Source organism: Bos javanicus, chromosome 10, assembly GCF_032452875.1.
Source record: "Bos javanicus breed banteng chromosome 10, ARS-OSU_banteng_1.0, whole genome shotgun sequence".
Taxonomy (NCBI): domain Eukaryota; kingdom Metazoa; phylum Chordata; class Mammalia; order Artiodactyla; family Bovidae; genus Bos; species Bos javanicus.
Window position 1 is genome coordinate 86889754 of NC_083877.1, and position 19978 is coordinate 86909731.

Sequence of the window (19978 nt, forward strand, 5' to 3'; positions counted from 1 at the left end):
ATAAATCCAAACTTATTTACAGGTATATTATATATAAACATTTTACATATAGATATTATATATGTCCATCAGCAGCCAAATGAATAAGAAAGCTGTGGTACATATACACAATGGAGTATTAGCCATTAAAAAGAATACAAATCAGTTCTAATGAGGTGGGTGAAACTGGAGCCTATTATACAGAGTGAAGTAAGCCAGAAAGAAAAACACCAATACAGTATACTAATGCATATATATGGAATTTAGAAAGATGGTAATGATAACCCTGTATGCGAGACAGCAACAAGAGACACAGATGTATAGAACAGTCTTTTGGACTCTTTGGGAGAGGGCAAGGGTGGGATGATTTGGGAGAATGGCATTGAAACATGTATAATATCATATGTGAAACGAATCGCCAGTCCAGGTTCAATGCATGATACAGGGTGCTCGGGGCTGGTGCACTGGGATAACCCAGAGGGATGGTATGCAGAGGGAGGTGGGAGGGGGGGTCAGGATGGGGAACACGTGTACACCCATGGCAGATTCATGTTGATGTATGGCAAAACCAATACAATATTGTAAAGTAATTAGCCTCCAATTAAAATAAATAAATTTATATTAAAAAATAAAATTTTAAAAAACATATAAAAATATCTAAACATATATAAATATATATATATATCTCAGATATACTTAAGTGAATTATGCTTCACAGCTAGATAGTTGTAGATAGATCGTAGAATTTTTAATAGATCCCAAGCAGTTTTATTTAGATCAGCCTTGCAATTTTTAAATTTTCAAAAAAAAAGGAAATTATTAAATGTTCATGCCAAAAAAGGGCTTCCCTGGTGGCTCAGACAGTAAAGAATCTGCCTGCAATGAGGGAGACCCTGGTTCGAAATCTGGGTCAGGAAGATCCCCTGGAGAAGGGACAGGCTACCCACTCTAGTATTCTGGCCTGGAGAATTCCATGGACAAGAGGAGCGTGGTGGACTCTAGTCGATAGAGTCGCAAAGAATCAGAACACAACTGAAGCCAAAGAGCAAGCAGCACGAGCATGCCAAAAAAAAAACCTCTATGCAAGTATGTTAAATAGTCTGCCCTTAGTATACTCGCTATCTGAGCTAGCAAAGAAGCCGCCTGCAGTGCAGGAGACCTGGGTTCGATCCCTGGGTTTGGAAGATCCCCTGGAGAAGGGAAAGGCTACCCACTCTAGTATTCTGGCCTGGAGAATTCCATGGACTGTATAGTCCATGGGTTCGCAAAGAGTCTGACAGGACTGAGCAACTTTCACTTTCACTTGAATGTAGCTAAAAAAAGAAACACTTCTGACTGAGTGACATCTGAAAGTCATTCTCATAGATTTGTATCTTTCTGTTCCATGCTGTAACTTTATCACACTCATCTTAGGGTTTATTGTAGTAAGAAAATGAACCCGAATAAGCGTAATATGGTTTTTACAGGTCTGTAAGAATGAAATATACGTTCAGAGTTTCATTGAGTACAATTTTCTGAGAAGAATTAGGCTTATTGTCTATGTGACTTTAGTTCTTTACAGGAGAATTCCTTTAAACGGCAATTAAAACTATTCAATGCTCATTTGCAAGTAGGAAGTACATCTGCCCCCATGGATGGTCTCTTGAGCCCATGTTGGTGTTGGCATCAGAGAGTTACACCAGGTGCCTGTATTTTTTAGAAAGGCAGGAGCGTTTCTGGGAGGACGTGAGAGTCCGATGGTGCTGCTGTGGTCGGGCAGCTCCCTTCTCCAGCGTGACTGCTTTTCAGCGTCACTCGGGGGCTCTTTGCTCTGAACAAACCCCTCGCAGCTGTGCCTGGTGCGCCTGTGTGTCACCCGGGCAGGGCTTCCTGAAATGGATCTTTGCTTTTGCGCCTGTGTTGTTCACTCCTGCATACTCGAGCTGTGCCCAGGAAGGTAGGGGGGAGGCCAGCAGGTTGGCCCTCACTCCCCAGCTGTCTCCTTTCCCCTGTGTCACTCAGGATAAAAATAAAGTGATTCATTCACTCTCTTTCTTACCAAACCAGAATGCTGCCAGGGTACTACCAGGGCGACTCAGATCAGTTGGAAAGGCCTTAGGGGCAAATCTAAGGCACAACTTTAAAAACTTTGTGCATTTAGGTAATTTTAAAAATTAATTTTCTCTTACTCACTTCAGACCTTGCGGGGAGAAAGATCACTCTAGTTATATCATGGTGGTTGAGGTCTGGGCTGTCTTTATTGGAATAGAAGTCCTGATGATGTTCTGTCTTTTCTCAGTTAGAAAAGCTGTTGATGATCAGAGGATCTCACTGGAAATCTGCACCCCTTTCCTTGAGACAGCTGACGCGTGGTAGAGCGCTGGTCTGGAGTGTGATTGCTGCTTGTCACACCAGGCCTTTTGCCGCTTGAAGAAGCACAGTCTGTATTGTCAGTTGGGAGCCTTTTGCTTCCCACTGGGAACTGTGCTACTGATCATTTCCACAGCAGTCAGCAGGGCGTTTACCATGCGGTCCCCCTGTAAATACTCGCACACCAAAATACTAGGAGCTCGGGCCACATAAAGATTTGTAAGACACGGTCTCTGCCCTTAAAAGAGCGTCGCAGGGGAAGTGAGGGAGGGACATGTACAAGACACAGTCCCCTCCCCCTACCCACCCCCCAGAAAAGGTGCAAGAAACTGTTTGGGGCAATTTAGGGAAGTCTGTCAAGCATTCTGCTCGGGGAACGTGTGCTTCTAAAGTGAGCGCGGAGGGTGGATCTGCTGGGCCACCTCTCCTCCCAGGTGCCTCCAATGGCGTGGTTCACCTTCGCAAATGTTGCCCCATGTTTAAAAGTATTTTTATTCACTGTATTAAAGTAACAGAAGGCAGTTACTTTAATCTGGTGCTAGGCTGGAAGAAAAATTGGGTTTGCTGGACTCTGATAGTTGCCAAACCAGTATAATGTAGTTTACAGGTGCTTTATGATTTTCAAAAGTAACTCTGATGTTCTGCCGGTGTTGCTTCTTGACTTTAGAACTAACCTAATAAGATGTAACTTTATTTGATAAAAGCCAAGTGTATAAATAGATAGTATGATCCATAGACATTTGACCAAAAAACACTAAAGCATTTCCACACTAGGACATCAAAGCGAAAAAGAAGATGGGATAACTTCAATAGCTGTTTTTTTTTTTTTTTAAGTCTTACAAAAAAGCACTGGGCTGTGATCATGACCACAGAGGCAGGGAGGGGAAAAATGCAGTAACATTATCATTCTATACCCTTCCTGCCCCAATTATCCAGCACCAGTTCATCAGGCAGGAGAAGGGATGGAAGCAGCTCTCGACCAGAATTATGGCAGATGTAAGGGACAACAGGCCAGTCTCAAGGTGAGAGTCTAACTGGAGACCTTTCACATAAAGATGGGACCCCACGGGGCTATCTCCTCCTTGGAAAGTTTAACCAGAAATAAACGACCCCCCCACACACCTGACCTCCGCTGCTCAGGCACTGAAAGAAATTGCCTGTCTTAAACCTTGGTGGGGAGTGAGATGGAGTAGGGGACTCTCCCCTGTCCATTTACAACCCTATTCCCTAGGTGCTCCAAAAAACTTCAAACTGAGAATTTCGTTTAAGTAGTCCTAAGCTAGTAGTGGCCCAAGGCACCCAGTAGAATTAAATACTTTTTTTTTGTTTTCTGGAGAAATCATCCTTCAATTCAAATCTCAAATAATTCCCACAGGTAACGTTTTAAGAACCATGGTATCACAGTTTAGCAAAGAGGGAAGCATGGCGCCATAAGTAAAAGTCAGCAAAAGTAACAGCTAACAACATCAGACCTGTAAAAACTAAGATATTGAAATAACTAGACGTACAATTAAAAAATATTTCTCAAAGACAAATATTGTATATTAATGTATATTTGTGAAATCTAGAAAGATGGTACTGATAAACCTATTTGCAGGGCAGCAGCAGAGACGCAGACATAGAGAACAGACTTATGGACATAGGCAGGCAGGGGGTGGGGATGAATGGAGAGAGTAGCATGAAAACATATGCACTAACGTGTAAAACAGCCAGTGGGGATTTGCTGTATGACTCAGGGAACTCAAACCAGGGATCGGTGACATCCTAGAGGGGTGGCATAGGGTGGGAGGTGGGAGGGAGGCTCAAGAGAAAAGGGACATACATATATACCTATGGCTGATCCATGCTGATGTGACAGAAACCACCACAATATTATAATTATCCTTCAATTAAAAATAAATAGATTTTTTTAAAAATAGCTAAAAACAAACACACAAACTTGCTCATATGTTTAGGGAAATTAAAAGAGGGAGTGAAACTATGAGTAAAACCAAGAGATTAAAATTATGACCAAATAGATTTGAAAAAGAACTAAGTAGCACTTTCAGAATTGAAAACAATATAGTAATTAAAGTTTAAAAATCAACAGATGGGCTTCAGTACAGATTAGATCCAGCTGAAGAGAGATTCAATGAGCTGAAGTTGTTTTTAAAGAAACTATCTGAAATGTAGTACAGAAAAAAATAATAAAATGGTGGAAAACCAAGCGAGAAGCCCTAATAGATATCTAATTGGAGTTCTGGAAAGAAAAATGGGACAGGGGCAATATTTGAAGAGTTAATGGCTAAAAGCTTTCCAAAGCTGATGAAAGATACACAAATTGCAGCGAATCGCAAGAAATCCACACCTAGACACACCATACTTAAACTTTAGAATAACAGAGACAAAGGAAAGGTGTTAAAAGCAGCTAGAGAAAAAAGAAGCCTTACCAAAGGATGCCAGCGTACTTCTCAACAGAGATAGTGGAAACCTTACCATTGATGACAAGAAAGAATTACCAAACCTAAAGCATGTTTAAAGCATTTCACAGATGAGAATTTAAAAAAAGACACTTTTTAACATACAAAATCCTGAAGAATTTGCCCCTAACAAACCGCCACAAAAGGAAAGAACCTAAAGAATGTATTTCAAATAGAGAAAGATGATACCAGAAAAAGGTTTGAGATGCAAGGAGGAATTATGAGCAAAGACTGTGTAAAAATATGGACAAATATAAACATAATGACCAGTGAAGTAATAATGATGTTCTTGTGAGGTTAAAAGGGAGAGGAAGGGAATGAAAATATCCAACATCAATATCATATAAATCAAGAGAGAAGGTATGATCAGAGTCAGAGGCATCTAACCCGACATGGTACAATGAAAAGATGAAGATATTGATTAACTTCAGCCATACATACTTTATACAAATGCAGAAGTGAGTAGAGTAATTACTAAAAGATTACAAATGTGAAACTTCCAAAATAGTAGAGAGGAAATGAGATGATAAAAATGATAAATCCGTAAGAAAACACAGAAAAGGTGGAACAAATAGCACGATTTAAGAAATAAATAAAAATATTAGTAATTACGGAAATGTGAATGAACTAAATGTTCCAGTGAAAGTCAGAGACTGATTCATTGGACACATATTTACTGAGCATCCACTATGTGAAAATTCCGTGGACAAAGGCGCCTGGCTGTCTGCAATTTGTGGGGTCGCCAAAGGCTCAAACACAACTTAGCACAAAACCACACTGTGTGCCACACACGGGGGTCAGCACTGGCACACAGCTCAGAGCAGTGGACAAAAGGACCAAGAGTCCCCAGTGGGAGAGAGACAGGAAACCAAATAAGGAACACAAATAGTACGTTAGATAGTGGTGAGTGTTCCAGAGAAAAGTGAAGCCGTGAACGCGAACAGGGAATGAGGAGAAGCACTATTCTGAACAGTAGTCAGGAGGGGTGGCGTTTGAGTGAAGACCTGAAGGGGGTGAGGGCCTGAACTGGTGGTGATGAGGGAAGGGAATTCCAAGCAGAGGGAACAGCGCGAGCGCCTGCCTTGAAAGGGATCGTGGCTGCCGCGTTTGGGAAAGATAAGCAGGCCAGTAGGGAGCAAGGAAGAGTGGGCACAGATGGGCCTCAGAGATGGTGAGGGGTCAGATCCCGAAGACCCCACAAGCTAAGGAAAGGACCTGTACTTTCCTTTTGAGGGAAGTGCGAGCCGTCAGAGCGTTCGGGGTAGAGGCGTGCAGGAGCTGACTTTGGATCTAATATCATCTCTGTGGCTGCTGCATCAGACAGGGCAAGATAGTAGCAGGGGAGGTGGGGAGAAGTGTTCAACCAGAAGAGGATATATTGTCAGCCTCAATTTTAAGCAGCCACTTGTAGACTGTTTAAAAGTAGAGATACATCTCAATCATAAGTATATAAAAAAGCATGAAAGGAAAAGTTGGAAAAAGATATACTAGGAGGGTGCATTATAGTCATCAGACAAAATAGATTTTAAGGCAAAAAGTATATTGAAAAATAAAAGGGATCACTACATTTTGGCAAAAAGTTCGAAAGATTCACCAGGAAAGTAACCTTTCCTTGTGGGCTTATTTTAACTAGCATATTGACTGATTTTTAAAATTAAATAAAATGAATAGTTATAAAAATATATATACATTGGGCAAAACTTAACAGAACCACAAAGAGAAACAGACAAATCCATCTTCGTTATGGAATGTTTTAATGTGACTCAGTAATTGCTAGATCAAGCAGTCTGAAAACCTTGAAAACATTTTAGGAAGTTTGAACTACTCAGTTAACAGACTTGACATAATAGATATTTGTAGAGCATCATGCTGTGTAAGTGCATAATAAACATTAGTATCTGTAGAGACTATGTAGTAGGCTTTAAATCAAAGACCATCTTCCTTGATCACAGTCCAATAACAGAAGGATAAGTGGAAGAGTCTCATGTGTTTAGAAATTAAGAAAGAGTTAATTCATCAAAAAAATCGTAGTTAGGAAACACTGTTTATCAAAACCTGAGGAATATTAAAGGCAAATTTATTCTAGGGAAAGGGGAGAGGCTGAAAGTTAATGTGCTAAGTGTCTGACTTAAGAAGTTAAAAAAAGAACAACAATATAAATCCAAAGATGATAAAGATAAAAGAGGAAATTAACAAAATAGAAAATAAACATGGGGTTGTGAGGAACAAATAAAGACATTATACATCCTTCAGAGATAAAACAGATGGTAGGAAGATACTATGAATAACCTTGTTTTGATACATTTTTAAAACTTTGTTGAGTTGGATGTGTGTGCTTAGTCACTCAGTGGCGTCCAACTCTTTGTGACCCCGTGGACTGTAGCCCACCAGGCTCCTCTGTCCATGGGAATTCTCCAGGCAAGAATACTGCAGTGGGTTGCCATGCCCTTCTCCAGGGGACCCTCCCAACCCAGGGATTGAACCCAGGTCTCCCACATTGCAGGCTGATTCTTTACCATCTGAGCCACCGGGGAAGCCCAGGAATACTGGAGGGTAGCCTGTCCCTTCTCCAGGGGATCGAACTGGCATCTCCTACATTCCAGGAAGCTTCTTTACCAGATGAGCTACCAGGGGTGGATACAATTTTAGTTATTTAGCTTACAAAAATTTACTAAATATAAAGCCCAAATATTCTTTTACTTATTAGAAAACTGAGTCAAGAACAAGTCTTCTCCGAAGCTCAACCCTAGGCTTTTATAGTTTTACTGGACATTCAAGAACCACATATACGAATCTTCTATGAACTGTTCCAGAGTCAAGGAAAAGGGGGAACACCCTAACTCTTATCATCTTAATATCAAGACCTAACAAAGACAGTCTACCCCAAAAGTTCTGAAATTATAATTTCTTAATTGTGGATATAAATGCAAAAAAATCTGGCTACAGCATTAGCGAACTGAGCCCAACAATATTAAAAAAAATCATGATCAAGTTAGGGCCACCCAGAGCTTCAAGGATTATGTCATATTTAAAAATTGACTCGTAATTTTCTGCAGTAACAGATCAAAGGGGAAAAAAAATCATATGCTCCTCTCAATGGATACAGAATGAGCATTTGATAAATTCAGTACTTTCATGACTTAAATAAAAAAAATTCCTAGCTAACTCAGAAAAGAACCTAATAATAGAATATCTCTACAAAAAGTCAACAGTAACTATCATACTATTAGTTGGGAAACCTTGAAAATATTTCCTTTAAGGTGCAGAACAGGACAAGGGAACCCATCACTTCTATTGAGTGTTGTACTGAAAGTCCTGGTCAATAAAGTAGCACAAGGGAAAAAGTGAAGAAAGGACTGAAGAAAATCTGTCATTATTCTCACATAATGCATCTGTCTGATTGGAAACCCAAAACAAGTGTTCAAGTAAATTTTTAGCTTTATAAGTATTTTCCAAAATCGATTACAGATTATAGAAAAGATAGCCTTTCTATCGGGCTCCCAGGTGGTGGTAGTGGTAAAGAGCCCGCCTGCCAGTGCAGGAGACATAAAAGACGTGGGTTCCATCCCCAGGTTGGGAAGATCCCCTGGAGGAGGGCTTGGCAATCCACTCACGTATTCTTGTCTGGAGAATCCCATGGACAGAGGAGCCTGGCGGGCTACCTGGCGGGCTCATGACAAAGAGTCAGACACAACCGAAGCTACTTAGCACAGACCCTTTGTATCAAAGTTATAATCATGAAAACATATAATACACATAGGGAAGAATCTAACAAAAATAGTTAAAACCTAGTGTTTAAAAAGTTACAAAGCCCTATGTAGAGTCACTTAGAAGAAAGAAAAAAAAAAAACAGTGAAGAGAGATACATGTTCATAGATTAAAAATCAGTTTGGTAAGATGTCAGTTCACTCCAAAATTGATCTGTAGACTGGAGAAGAGGATATTAGTTGTTCATTTTTTAAAAACTTAAATTGATTCTGAAATTTACCTAGAAAAGAAAAAGGCCAAGTAATAACCCTTCCACTCTTACGAAATAGTAATGAGAGATAGGGGCCACATGTGACTTGTCTTACACATAAGCAGAATTATTATCAAGGTAAAGAAATTAAGAAAATGTGGTATTGGCACAGTAAACTGTGTTTCTTCTACATGGAAACAGTGTATGGTAGAGAAATACTGCAGTTAAAGGAGGAAAGGGTAGATTTTTCAATAAATAATGCTAGGAAAATTTGTTATTGTGTGATAAAAACTGAAAGTAGATATGTGCTTGATACTGTACACAATTTTAGTTTGGATTAAAATACTTAAATACAGAAGCAAAAGTGTCCGTATTTTATAAGACAGTATATGACAATATATAATGTAAGGAAATGCTTTCTCAAGTCAGATCCCCAAAGTGCAAACTAGAAAGGTGAAAACTGATCAAGTTGACTTTGTTCAAATTAAGAACTTCTAAGACACCCTAACTATGTTGGGCGGTGGGGGGGGGGGGTTGATTTGTTTTCCTTTTATCCTTGAGTCCTTATCTACATGAAATACATGCTAAAGTATTTATGGGTAAAATGATGTGTTATCTTGGGTTTTCTATGAAGTATTCCAGAAGAAAAAGCATGCACGGGGAGAGAGAGAAATGAAATAATTGTAGGATGCTGATGGTGATCAAAGCTAGAGGATGGGAACAGGAAAGTGTCTGATACTCTACTAGTTTGTGTGCATGTTTGAAATTTTTAATTTAAAGAAGAATTTTAAAGAAATTATCTGTTTTTTATGGTGACTGCCCTGGATATTCTAGAAGTCTTAACATTTGAAACGAAGTCATTTTCTGGAAAGGTCGCTTGTTAAGTGTATATCTGAAAATACAACCTAATTTTTATCTCGGAATAGGACTTTACTTATACATTAATAAATCATGAAACAAGCTCTATAAAAAAAAAGATACTCTAAAGAGATTGAAGAAACAAGTCACAAACTCAGTGAGGGTGTTTGTAACATACCTTCAAAAACTTACTGTCCAGGTATTAAGCAAAGAACTTTAAAACTCAGTAAGTGGTTTCTTAGATATGACGTCAAAAGCATAAGCAACAAAGAGAAAAGAGACAAACTGGGCAGCAGCAAAGTTTTTACATTTTGTGCTTCAGAGGACACCATCAGAATGAAATGGCAAACCACAGACTGGGAGAAAATATTTGCAATTGTATATATAATAAGGGACTTATATCTAGAATATGTAGAGAAGTCTTACAACTCATTAATTGAAAAGACAACTCAGTTTTTTAAATGGGCAATGGTCTGAACAAGACATTTCTTCACAGAAGATATACATGCAAATAGCATATGAAAACATTCTCAACAGCATTAGTTTCTAGGTAAATGCAAATCAGAACCACATCAGAATATCATTTCATACCCACCAGGATGGCGATATTCAAAAAAAGACAATAACAAGTGTTGATGAGGATGTGAAGAAGTTAGAAGCTTTATACTCTGCTTGTGGAAATCCAAAATGGTGCACCTACTTTGGAAAACAATCTGGCAGGTCCTCAAACCATTAAACATAGAATTACCATTATAACCCAGCAATTCTACTCTTATGTATGTAACCCAAATGAAGACATATGTCCAAACAAAAACTTGAACTTGAATGTTTCACTTCAGTTCAGTTCAATCGCTCAGTCGTGTCCGACTCTTCGCAACCCCATGAATTGCAGCACGCCAGGCCTCCCTGTCCATCACCAACTCCCGGAGTTCACTCAAACTCATGTCCATCGAGTCGTGATGCCATCCAGCCATCTCATCGTCTGTCGTCCCCTTCTCCTCCTGCCCCCAATCCCTCCCAGCATCAGAGTCTTTTCCAATGAGTCACCTCTTCGCATGAAGTGGCCAAAGTACTGGAGTTTCAGCTTTAGCATCATTCCTTCCAAAGAACACCCAGGACTGTTCTCTTTTAGATGGACTGGTTGGATCTCCTTGCAGTCCAAGGGACTCTCAAGAGTCTTCTCCAACACCACAGTTCAAAAGCATCAATTCTTTGGCACTCAGCTTTCTTCACAGTCCAACTTTCACATCCATACATGACCACTGGAAAAACCATAGCCTTGACTAGACGGACCTTTGTTGGCAAAGTAATGTCTCTGCTTTTGAATATGCTGTCTAGGTTGGTCATAACCCTCTGTGTTTATAGCAGCATTATTAATAATATCCTAGAGGTGGAAACAGCCCAAACATCCAGCAACTAGTGAGTGAGTAAATATAGTATATATACACAAGAGAGTATTACTCAGCCATTTCAGGAATAGAATACTGATACATTCTTCAGTGTGAACAACCCCTGAAAACATTATGGTAAGTGAAAGAAACCAGACACAAAGGACTACATATTAAAGGATTCCACTTAATATGCAATGTCCAGAATGGGCTTCTCTGATGGCTCAGCGGTAAAGAATCTGCCTGCAAGGCAGGAGCTGCAGAAGATGCAGGTTCAACCCCTGGGTTGGGAAGATCCCCTGTAGAGGGACATGGCAACCCATTCCAGTGTTCTTGCCTGGAGAATCCCATGGACAGAGGAGCCTGGCAGACTACAGTCCGTGGAGTCCTAAAGAGTCAGACACGACTGAGGCAACTGAGCACACAGAGAGGCAATATTAGATAGATAATAATAGACAGAAGAGCCTGGAGTGCTGCAGTCCAAGGGGCTGCAAAGAGTCCGACACAACTTAGAGACTGCACAGCAACAACAGAACAGGCAAACCTACAGAGACAGAAAGTAGCTTCATGGTCACCTAGGGGTAGGGGATGAGGTGTATGGGGGTGACGGCTAAGAGATGTGGGTTTTCATTTCCTTTCAGTGAAAATGTTCTAGACTTGATTGTGGTGATGGGTGTACTCTGAATATACTAAAAGCCACTGAATTTTACACCTTAAATGGATGAATTGAATGGTATGGAATTATATCCCAATAGAGCTATTTAAAAACACTAAAAAGCAATAACTCAATTGGAAAATAAGCAAAAGGCATGTCCTGGAATTTTGTTGAAGTGTATGTGTAATACTAGATAAACTTGAAAAAATGCTCAACCTCATTCCTAATCAGGCAGATGCCACAGTAGGATACCATCGTATCTCAATTGATTCACAAAAATTTTATACTCAGGCAATACCACTTTTCCACATGTAGAGAAGGCCAGGGAGTGGGGGAAGCTCTTACCCTGTCAGAGGGGGTGTGAATTGGTACAACTGCATTCAAAAATAATCTGGCATTATTTTTAGAGGGTTGGAGATGCAAGTATTTATGACCCAACAATTCCACTCCTAAGTATCTATCTAAAGAAATTCTTCCAGTTGTGTGCTGAGATCACATGTAAGAATAGCCACATAACAAAATAGCATTGTAAAATTCAAACCTACATAAAGCTGAAATATAATGTTTAGGATATGAGTATATATAGTAACCAAACCTGTTTTTTTTTTTAAAGCAAACAAGGGAAAGATAAACCCAAAATTCAGGGTAGTGGGGATGGGAAAGAATTAAGAAAGTCTCACTGGAGAAGGAAATGGCAACCCCCTCCAATACTCTTGCCTAGAGAATCCCATGGACAGAGGGGCCTGGTGGGCTGCTGTCCATGGGGTCGGACAGAGTCAGACACGACTGAAGCGACTTAGCATGCGTGCATGCACTGGAGAAGGAATGGCACCCCACTCCAGTGTTCTTGCCTGGAGAATCCCAGGGACAGAGGAGCCTGGTGGGCTGCCGTCTGTGGGGTCGCACAGAGTTGGACATGACTGAAGCGACTTAGCAGCAGCACGGGGGATTTGAGGTAGTTCTTTTCCTAAACTGGATGGAGGAGTGTAGGGATATTGGGGGCTAGCGCAGGGGATACAAGGCCAAGTGTTACCTGATAACCCCACATGGAAAGAAGATTTAGACAAACTGGAGCATACATAGAATAGTTTTTCCACGCAGTTCAATATCGAATGCTAAAAATGCTGACTCTGAGGTTCGAGAAAAGGGTAACTTGTATTGAAGAAGCAAAAGGGATAAATGTTGTTGTGGGGGAAGAAACTAAGAGGACTACACAAAAAAACAGCAGCAGCAAAATGAGAGTGTTTTAGAACAGGTGTTTCTGTTTCTGTTCTGAGAGTGTTTCTGTTTCCAACAAAAGTAGTTAAAAAGAGCTCAACCCGGTGCTCGGTGACAGCCTAGAAGGGTGGAAGGAAGGTTCAAGAGTTGGGGGACACGTGTATACTTATGGCCGATTCATAGTGTTGTATGGCAGAAACCCACACAACATTGTAAAGCAGTTATCCTCCGATTAAAAAATAAACTTAAAAAATTATTAACTGAATAGTTTTCTACTTCCAATGACCTTCATTTATCTGGGCCACAGCTACTTTATTCTTCAGTAACTCTAACTTATCCAAACATTGCCAGAGATTAGTACAAGCCCACGTGGTCATGTCCGATACTCAGTGGTTGACTTCCTCTCTTCCAGATCCCATTCACACTAAAAGATGAAGCACAGACCCGAGGAGGAGGAACCTGCTCACTGCTCCACTACCCCTGGGTGCCTGACTCCAGTGAAGCACTCACCAGTGCTGCAAGGGGTCCAGAGTATTTTTTTGCTGCTTCAGTCCCCAATGCCTTCCAGCAGAAGTGGCAGTAGACTGTTGCCCATCAGCCAGTCCAGGCTTGTTCTGAGATGACAGGGAAACGTATCAGCTGGGTTTCGATGGAACTTGGCAGTGGGGACCTTCAGCGGATGCGATATATACCCCATCTGAGCACACGTGTATCTTTTCCCTCTTTCCCCCCCCCGTTCCCCCACCTGCTTAGGTCTTCTCTGCCCCTCTCCTGCTACCACACAGATGATATAAAAGAGGCTCTTTGGCTATTTGCATTTTGCTTCCTCTTCTTTTCCAGACTTTGCAGTATTAAGCTTTACCTCCTACAAACCTAGAATCCCAACAACGTTATCTACCAAAGCTGTTCTTCCCTTTCCGGAGGGTTTGGGAGAAAGGGGGGGCTTGCATCACAAGTTTCCCGGGGCGTAAAGACAAAGTCGGTGTGCCGCTGACCACATGAGCCACGGTAAATGCACCCTTTGGAATTAACTGATTTCTAAAATTAATAAAGTAAGTCTATTTTTATTTTTTTTCCATTTACTAATTTCCCAACAATCAGTATTCACAAACAAGACTGAAATGGGATCAACTTCTCATTTTATTTCATTGCTGGGCAATTTTTTAAACTTTGGTTAAGAAATGTGAGCTCTAAAAGAGATGCTTCATTCTTACATTTGGTTTCAGCAGATGGTGGGTCCAGGCTCTTCCCCAAGGGAAGTTCCAGCACCTGGGGTGCTGGTGCGTGTGCACGTCTCCATTACCAGACCGCAGCAGACGGGTCCTCCCATGGCGTGTGGATTTGTATCCAGTCGCACAGTGTTTATCTAAACAGTTCTCAGGATGATACAGCTCAGCCCTGCTTCCTGCTTAGCCTCTGCTTTCATGCTTCCTCATCCATCCTAGGTGGACCCTATCCAGGTCTTCTCTCTGGCTTCCACTGGAGAAAAGGTTAAAAGGTAACTGCAGAGCCCACTAAAGGTTGACTTAGCTACCGCAGGAAGCTATTGGAGGAGAATCCAGCATCTGGGGTTTCTACAACAGGGTGGTAGAGATTCAGCACTGAAATCCTAAAAAAAAAAAGGACACCCAGAAAGGCGGAGAGAAGAGGGGCTCTGTTGCCTTCTTGGTGAATGAAAACAGGTCTGAGCACATGGAAGCCTTCTCTTTCTTCATGAGGGATGAAGTCTGTCAGTTGCAGGAGAGAAGAGAAGAATGCATTCAGATGTTCCTGAGACTTCTGAGTAGTTTGAGGACCATCTTTGCTAATTTGGTTATGAATTGATTAGTAGACAAATTAGAATTCCCCCATAGCCCCCTGCTGATGTGTAGAACTGGGAAATAAGGTGTTTGGGGAGACATACCATACAGTTCTTACAAAAGAGCATAGGAAGGTATGAGTCCAGTAAAAGAACTTCTCGACCAATTAGAGTGTTTAGAATTGCCCTAGATAACCATCAGAACTGACTCCTCAGGCTAATTGCTTATTGCATTCACCACGTGCTGATCAAGTGTAAGACCAGAACTCCAGAACTCCAGGTCTCTTCCTTCATTTACCCAAGTATTTTAACGTCCTTATTATTGGTACTGGACTTCTCTTGGTAACAAACTGAGCAAATCATATGATCCTCCCTCTTTACCCTTAAAGAACAGAGCCCCTCTTTACCCTTCCCCTAAAGAGGCACATATTTTAAAAGATGGACAGAAAAATGGTTTGGGTTTCTGTAGTCCTGTAAGTGACATGTGGAACAGGGAGGCTGGGCTTCAGACCCCTGCCCATATTTGTATCAGCTAAGATAAGAATAGAGCCCTAACACAGAAAGAAGATTTGGAATCACAGCAGGGCTGTTTTTCTTGGGATCCTTCAGGAAACACTGCTCATGGCCTTAGTTTATTGGTGTGAACACAGAGGCCAGTGTTCTAGTGACGTCTAATGAGGTTGGATAAAAAGGAGGGTTTAGAACTTCCCTGGTGGTCCAGTGATTAAGAGATTGAGACTCCATGCTTCCACTGCAGGGGGCTTGAGTTTGATCCCTGGTTGGGGAACTAAGATCCCACATGCCGTGGTTCGGCCAATAAATAGCCAGGGATGGGTCGGGGGTGGGGGGGCAGTATTCTAGGGCCTGTAAGATTACTTCCCTCTTCTCAGTTAAGCCTCAAGGACCAACAATATCATCTATAAGGCACCACTTCTTAAAATACAGTTTCTAGGTAGGCTGGACCTAACCCAGCCATAACAACATCTCTAAAGCTGCAGCCTGAAATTACATGTTTTAAATAAGCACTTGGGTGATTCTTTCACCCACTGAAATTTGAGAAGGACTGCCATCAATGAACAGACTGAAAATCTGGGCTGGCTGTAGCCATGGCTGATGAGCTAAGCATGCTGTATCTCCTCTCCAGACCCACAGGCTCCCCTTGGTAAGACAGGACAATCCCACCAGCGCTGATTTTACAGCCAGGACATAGTTCCTGAAATAAGAGTGGAAGTAAATGGGTGTCACATGGGATGGAGTGTGAGAGAGGAGCCCTCAGAATTGGCTGGGCGTAGACAAAGCAGGGGAGAAGGCAATGGCAACCCACTCCAGTACTCTTGCCTGGAAAGTCTCATGGATGGAGGAGCCTGGTGGGCTGCAGTCCATGGGGTCGTGAAGAGTCGTACACGACTGAGCGACTTCACTTTCACTTTTCACTTTCCTGCATTGGAGAAAGAAATGGCAACCCACTCCAGTGTTCTTGCCTGGAGAATCCCAGGGGCAGGGGAGCCTGGTGGGCTGCCGTCTATGGGGTCGCACAGAGTCGGACACGACTGAAGCGACTTAGCAGCAGCAGCAGCAGTAGACAAAGCAGAAGAGTCTTAGTGACCAAATTCATGAGTTTAATTTGGGACAACTCAAGAAGGAGCAAGGTGAACACACAGAGACAGACACATACATACAGGCACTAACATATTGTACACATCCTACACCCTCAAATTTTAGCTTCAGAAAGTCTTCTTTTTTTAACCAGTGGTAATTTCAGTAGAGGAACATGCTAGATGGTTCCTCACTTATTGTAGTTGATTGCTTCAGGTGGACATGAAACCACAGTAGAATTGTGCATTGCTCAGGCACCTGTGACCTCACATGAGAGATTGAACGTGGGGCTGTGCTTTCCTTGGCCTCTTCCATTCCAAAACTCCCTGACAAGAGGCCCATCCTCTGAAAAGGAGTCCCCGGTGAGCTCTTCTAGGGTCCGCCTGAGGACAGAATCAGCCTCATATTTGTGGGCCATTTGCCACAGACAGTTTCTCTCATTCTCACCTGAATTTATAGTGAATACACAAGCCAACACATTTCCATATGCAAAAATCACACCGGGTGATTTTTGCCCACAGTTAAATGGAGGTCAAATGGAGATGATTTCTGCCCAAATCTCAGCCACCGCCTCTGTGTGTCTGAGGATAATTGCTGCGAGAAGGAACAAAACACAGACTGAAGTACAGCCCCCCTCCCCCCACCGTGAACTCCCTGAACAGGGCAGAGGGCGGGCAGAGAGCAGCGCAGTGCACACTGTCCAGGGAATTCACAGTCAGCAGTGCCTCAGTGTTTGAGAGTCTCGGCCTTCAGATTCCAGTTCCCTCTGATCATTAGATGTGGGCATGGCATTAAGAAGGATACCTCACGAGTCAAGACTTACACCTTAGAATAAGGCTTTTATTGTTTAGAAACAATCTTCCAGAAGATGAAACGATCCAAGATTCCCCAAAAATTTTATACAAAGATTTTGAGAGTAATATTTGTATTTGTCTTTATACCTCAGTCTATGCGTCTGGGGCCAAGTCATTGTGTGGCACGTGTGCAACTTCCCTGCATGCCTCTCACGTCGTAGCACCTGCTTCCAGGAACACCAGATGAACACGGGGTCTCGGGGTGGGGGGGTGGGGGTCAGGAGGGGAAACCCATGATGCCCCAAGGCTGCAGAGACCCAAACTCCAGTCGTGTGCGCCCTGACCTGGAAGGTGTCTAGCCAAATGTCCAAGGAGAAATAACGATCAAGGAAGAAGGCGAGAGGAGGAACCCAAGGAGCAGACCAGAGAGGGTCAGTTCCCACTCTCTACCTCGGAGTTCTGCATATCCATTGGGCCCAATATAGTTGATGACCCCCAGGACCTGCGTTACCTAGATCTTCTCCCGGAACAACCCTCAATGCCGATTGACGTCCAGGGGACAATTTGCAAAACTAACAGACTTGTCCTTAATCCCAGGTAAGTACGAGATACAATTCCGGGACTTTTGTCTTGGGAACCTGCCTAAAGAAAGATGCTTGCCTGGCATAACATGATCCAGATGCCCCTCGAGCAGACGTGGGTCAGGGATGGATGAGCAATCTGACCTCAGCGCCAAGGGTCTTCCAGTCTGGTCCTGTCCAGGCCATTCTCCACCCCACCTTCCCCCGTAGGGTGTCCCGAATCCCGTGAACCCTGCGATGTGTCGACTCAACCACCCCTCTTCCTCCATCCCCACCACCTCTGACATGGAAAATCCATGTCTCCTGAAGAAATCGACCTTCCCCTAACCAAACCCACACTTGCTTTACTACAGTGATTCTCAGACCCAGCAAGAAGAAGAAATGTTCCAGAAGGGGAACCCCCGTCTCAGCCATCATCTGCCTGGAGCCGGAGGTCGCGGGCCCCAGGCCTCGCAGTGAGGTCCGTCGCTGCTGTGTTTCCCGAGGGGCAGGCAGGCAGGCAGTGGTAATCCCTCCTCTCTCCCTGTGGAGGTCGGGCCTCAGCTGCACTTGCAGGACTTCACCACCATGTTAGACAGCTGCTCCACTTTGGGGGTCCTCCCGACATAGTACAGGATGGTCAGGGGCTCCAAGTCCTGGGGTACACAGCAAGGGGAGGCTGAGGCTTCAGGGTTCAGAGTGTTGTACAGGCCCAGCACCTGGGGAGAGAGGCATCACTAAGAGGCTGGGAAAACCGAGCTTCAAGCCGGGGTCCCAGGGACTCTACAAGGTCTTGGGGCTGCTCCATAGTCTGCGTGCTTAGTCGCCCAGTTGTGTCTGATTCTGAGACCCCAAGGACGGTAGCCTGCCAGGCTCCTCTGTCCATGGAGTTCTCCAGGCAACAGTACTGGAGTGGGTTGACATTCCCTTCTCCAGGGGGATCTTCCTGACCCAGGGATCAAATCCGGGTCTCCTGCATTGCCAGCAAATTCTTTACTGTCTGAGCCACCAAAATAGGCCACTGATGTTATTTCAGAGGACCTGGCGGAACCCAGTTTGGGTGAGTGGCAGGTTGCTGCTCACAGGGAATGCAACATACGGCACTGGTCTGAGCATTACTGGTTTAAGCATGACCCCCACAACCAAGGGACTTGGAACTGATCATGAAATTCTCTTGGCTGGGAAGAAACATGCCTATGTTGGTTCCTCCTAGCTGTAACTGGTCACTTTGGTGAGGAGCTATGAGGAAATATGCTTCACAAGTTACGGCCCTCTCTCGGATTCCCCTGGAGAGAAAGACAAGCTAGCTTCAGACGTCAACTTCCCTCTCTCTCGTCTCTTCCCTTTGTTTCATGTTGGCTTCTTCTGTGTGTTTTACGTTATCTTTTAAAATAACTTCTACTTTCAAGAGAAAAGAATTATTAGAGTTCTTTATCTGATCGTAGATGGAGAGGGAAATGGCAACCCACTCCAGTATTCTTGCCTGGAGAATCCCAGGGACAGAGGAGCCTGGTGGGCTGCCTTCTATGGGGTTGCACAGAGTCGGACACAACTGAAGCGATTTAGCAGCAGCAGCAGCATCTGATCATAGAAGTCTTTTGGCCCCCAAACTCTCTGACATATGGAGTGGCATGTGACAGCTAAGTAATTCCCATAGAACAAGAGCAAATAAACAACTTAAAAGTCTGGTTGAAACTATGCAAGAAAGTTATAAAGGGTAGAATGTCACCCACTGGAGTTGGGCCCAAATCAGAACCTTCAACATAAGGGATTTTACACCCCAGATCATCATCCATCCACTCATTTAACATGCAGCCCATCATGCATCCTTTTTAAACAAGTGGCCTGGTCAGCTCAGCCCCAGCACCCCATAAGGCATGACCCTGTACCATACCGTGCTGTGGGTTGTGTCTGAGCTGCGGAGGTATGGGCATGGGCCTGAGCAGAAGTTGGCATAGTAGCCCTTAGGTTCATGGACCCATTTCCAGCCCAGATCCTGTCGGAAGTCAATGTAGAGAGGACGCACACAGCAGTTCTCCTCCAAATTGCTGCAACAATAGAAAAATAAATTACTAAAAAAAGAAAAAAAAAACTGACAAGGAAATCACTAACATAAAAACTCCACAAGTGGCCCTCATCTGGGCACCTGGAGTCCTTCCTGGTCATCATAAGAGGTGGCTCTGGTCAGTGGGACCCCAGGTTCAAGTGCACTGAGCTGTATTAACCATAAAAGCATTTTCCTCTGTTGAAGACCAGAATCCCAAGGACATAGAAGGTATAGATACAAACATAAATAATATATGATGGAGAGAAAAAAGGCAAAAGTGGTCCTGTCCCTTTTACATCATGAATCAAAATAAAGAAGT

General features: G+C 43.0%; 2 protein-coding genes across 20 annotated transcripts in view; one reads left to right on the forward strand and one right to left on the reverse strand.

The window, feature by feature from the left end:
- Positions 1–13931, forward strand: part of TTLL5 (tubulin tyrosine ligase like 5) — a 318832-nt gene extending 304901 nt beyond the window's left edge. For 9 of the 18 annotated variants that reach the window (XM_061429505.1, XM_061429506.1, XM_061429504.1 and 6 more), the window contains 2 exons: positions 3265–3350; positions 13277–13931. In XM_061429505.1, the coding sequence (XP_061285489.1) occupies positions 3265–3350; positions 13277–13447 (257 nt within the window). In that variant the 3' untranslated portion in view covers positions 13448–13931. The remainder of the gene's footprint in view (positions 1–3264; positions 3351–13276) is intronic. The other 9 variants (XM_061429521.1, XM_061429516.1, XM_061429517.1 and 6 more) reach the window with 2 other exon arrangements.
- A 3146-nt stretch (positions 13932–17077) lies between these two features.
- The window catches only part of TGFB3 (transforming growth factor beta 3), a 32929-nt gene continuing 30028 nt past the window's right edge, over positions 17078–19978 (reverse strand). For both annotated transcript variants that reach the window (XM_061429532.1, XM_061429533.1), the window contains exons 7-8: positions 19507–19660; positions 17078–18331 (exon numbers count right to left, since the gene is read on the reverse strand). In XM_061429532.1, coding sequence (XP_061285516.1) covers positions 18173–18331; positions 19507–19660 — 313 coding nt within the window. In that variant the 3' untranslated portion in view covers positions 17078–18172. The remainder of the gene's footprint in view (positions 18332–19506; positions 19661–19978) is intronic.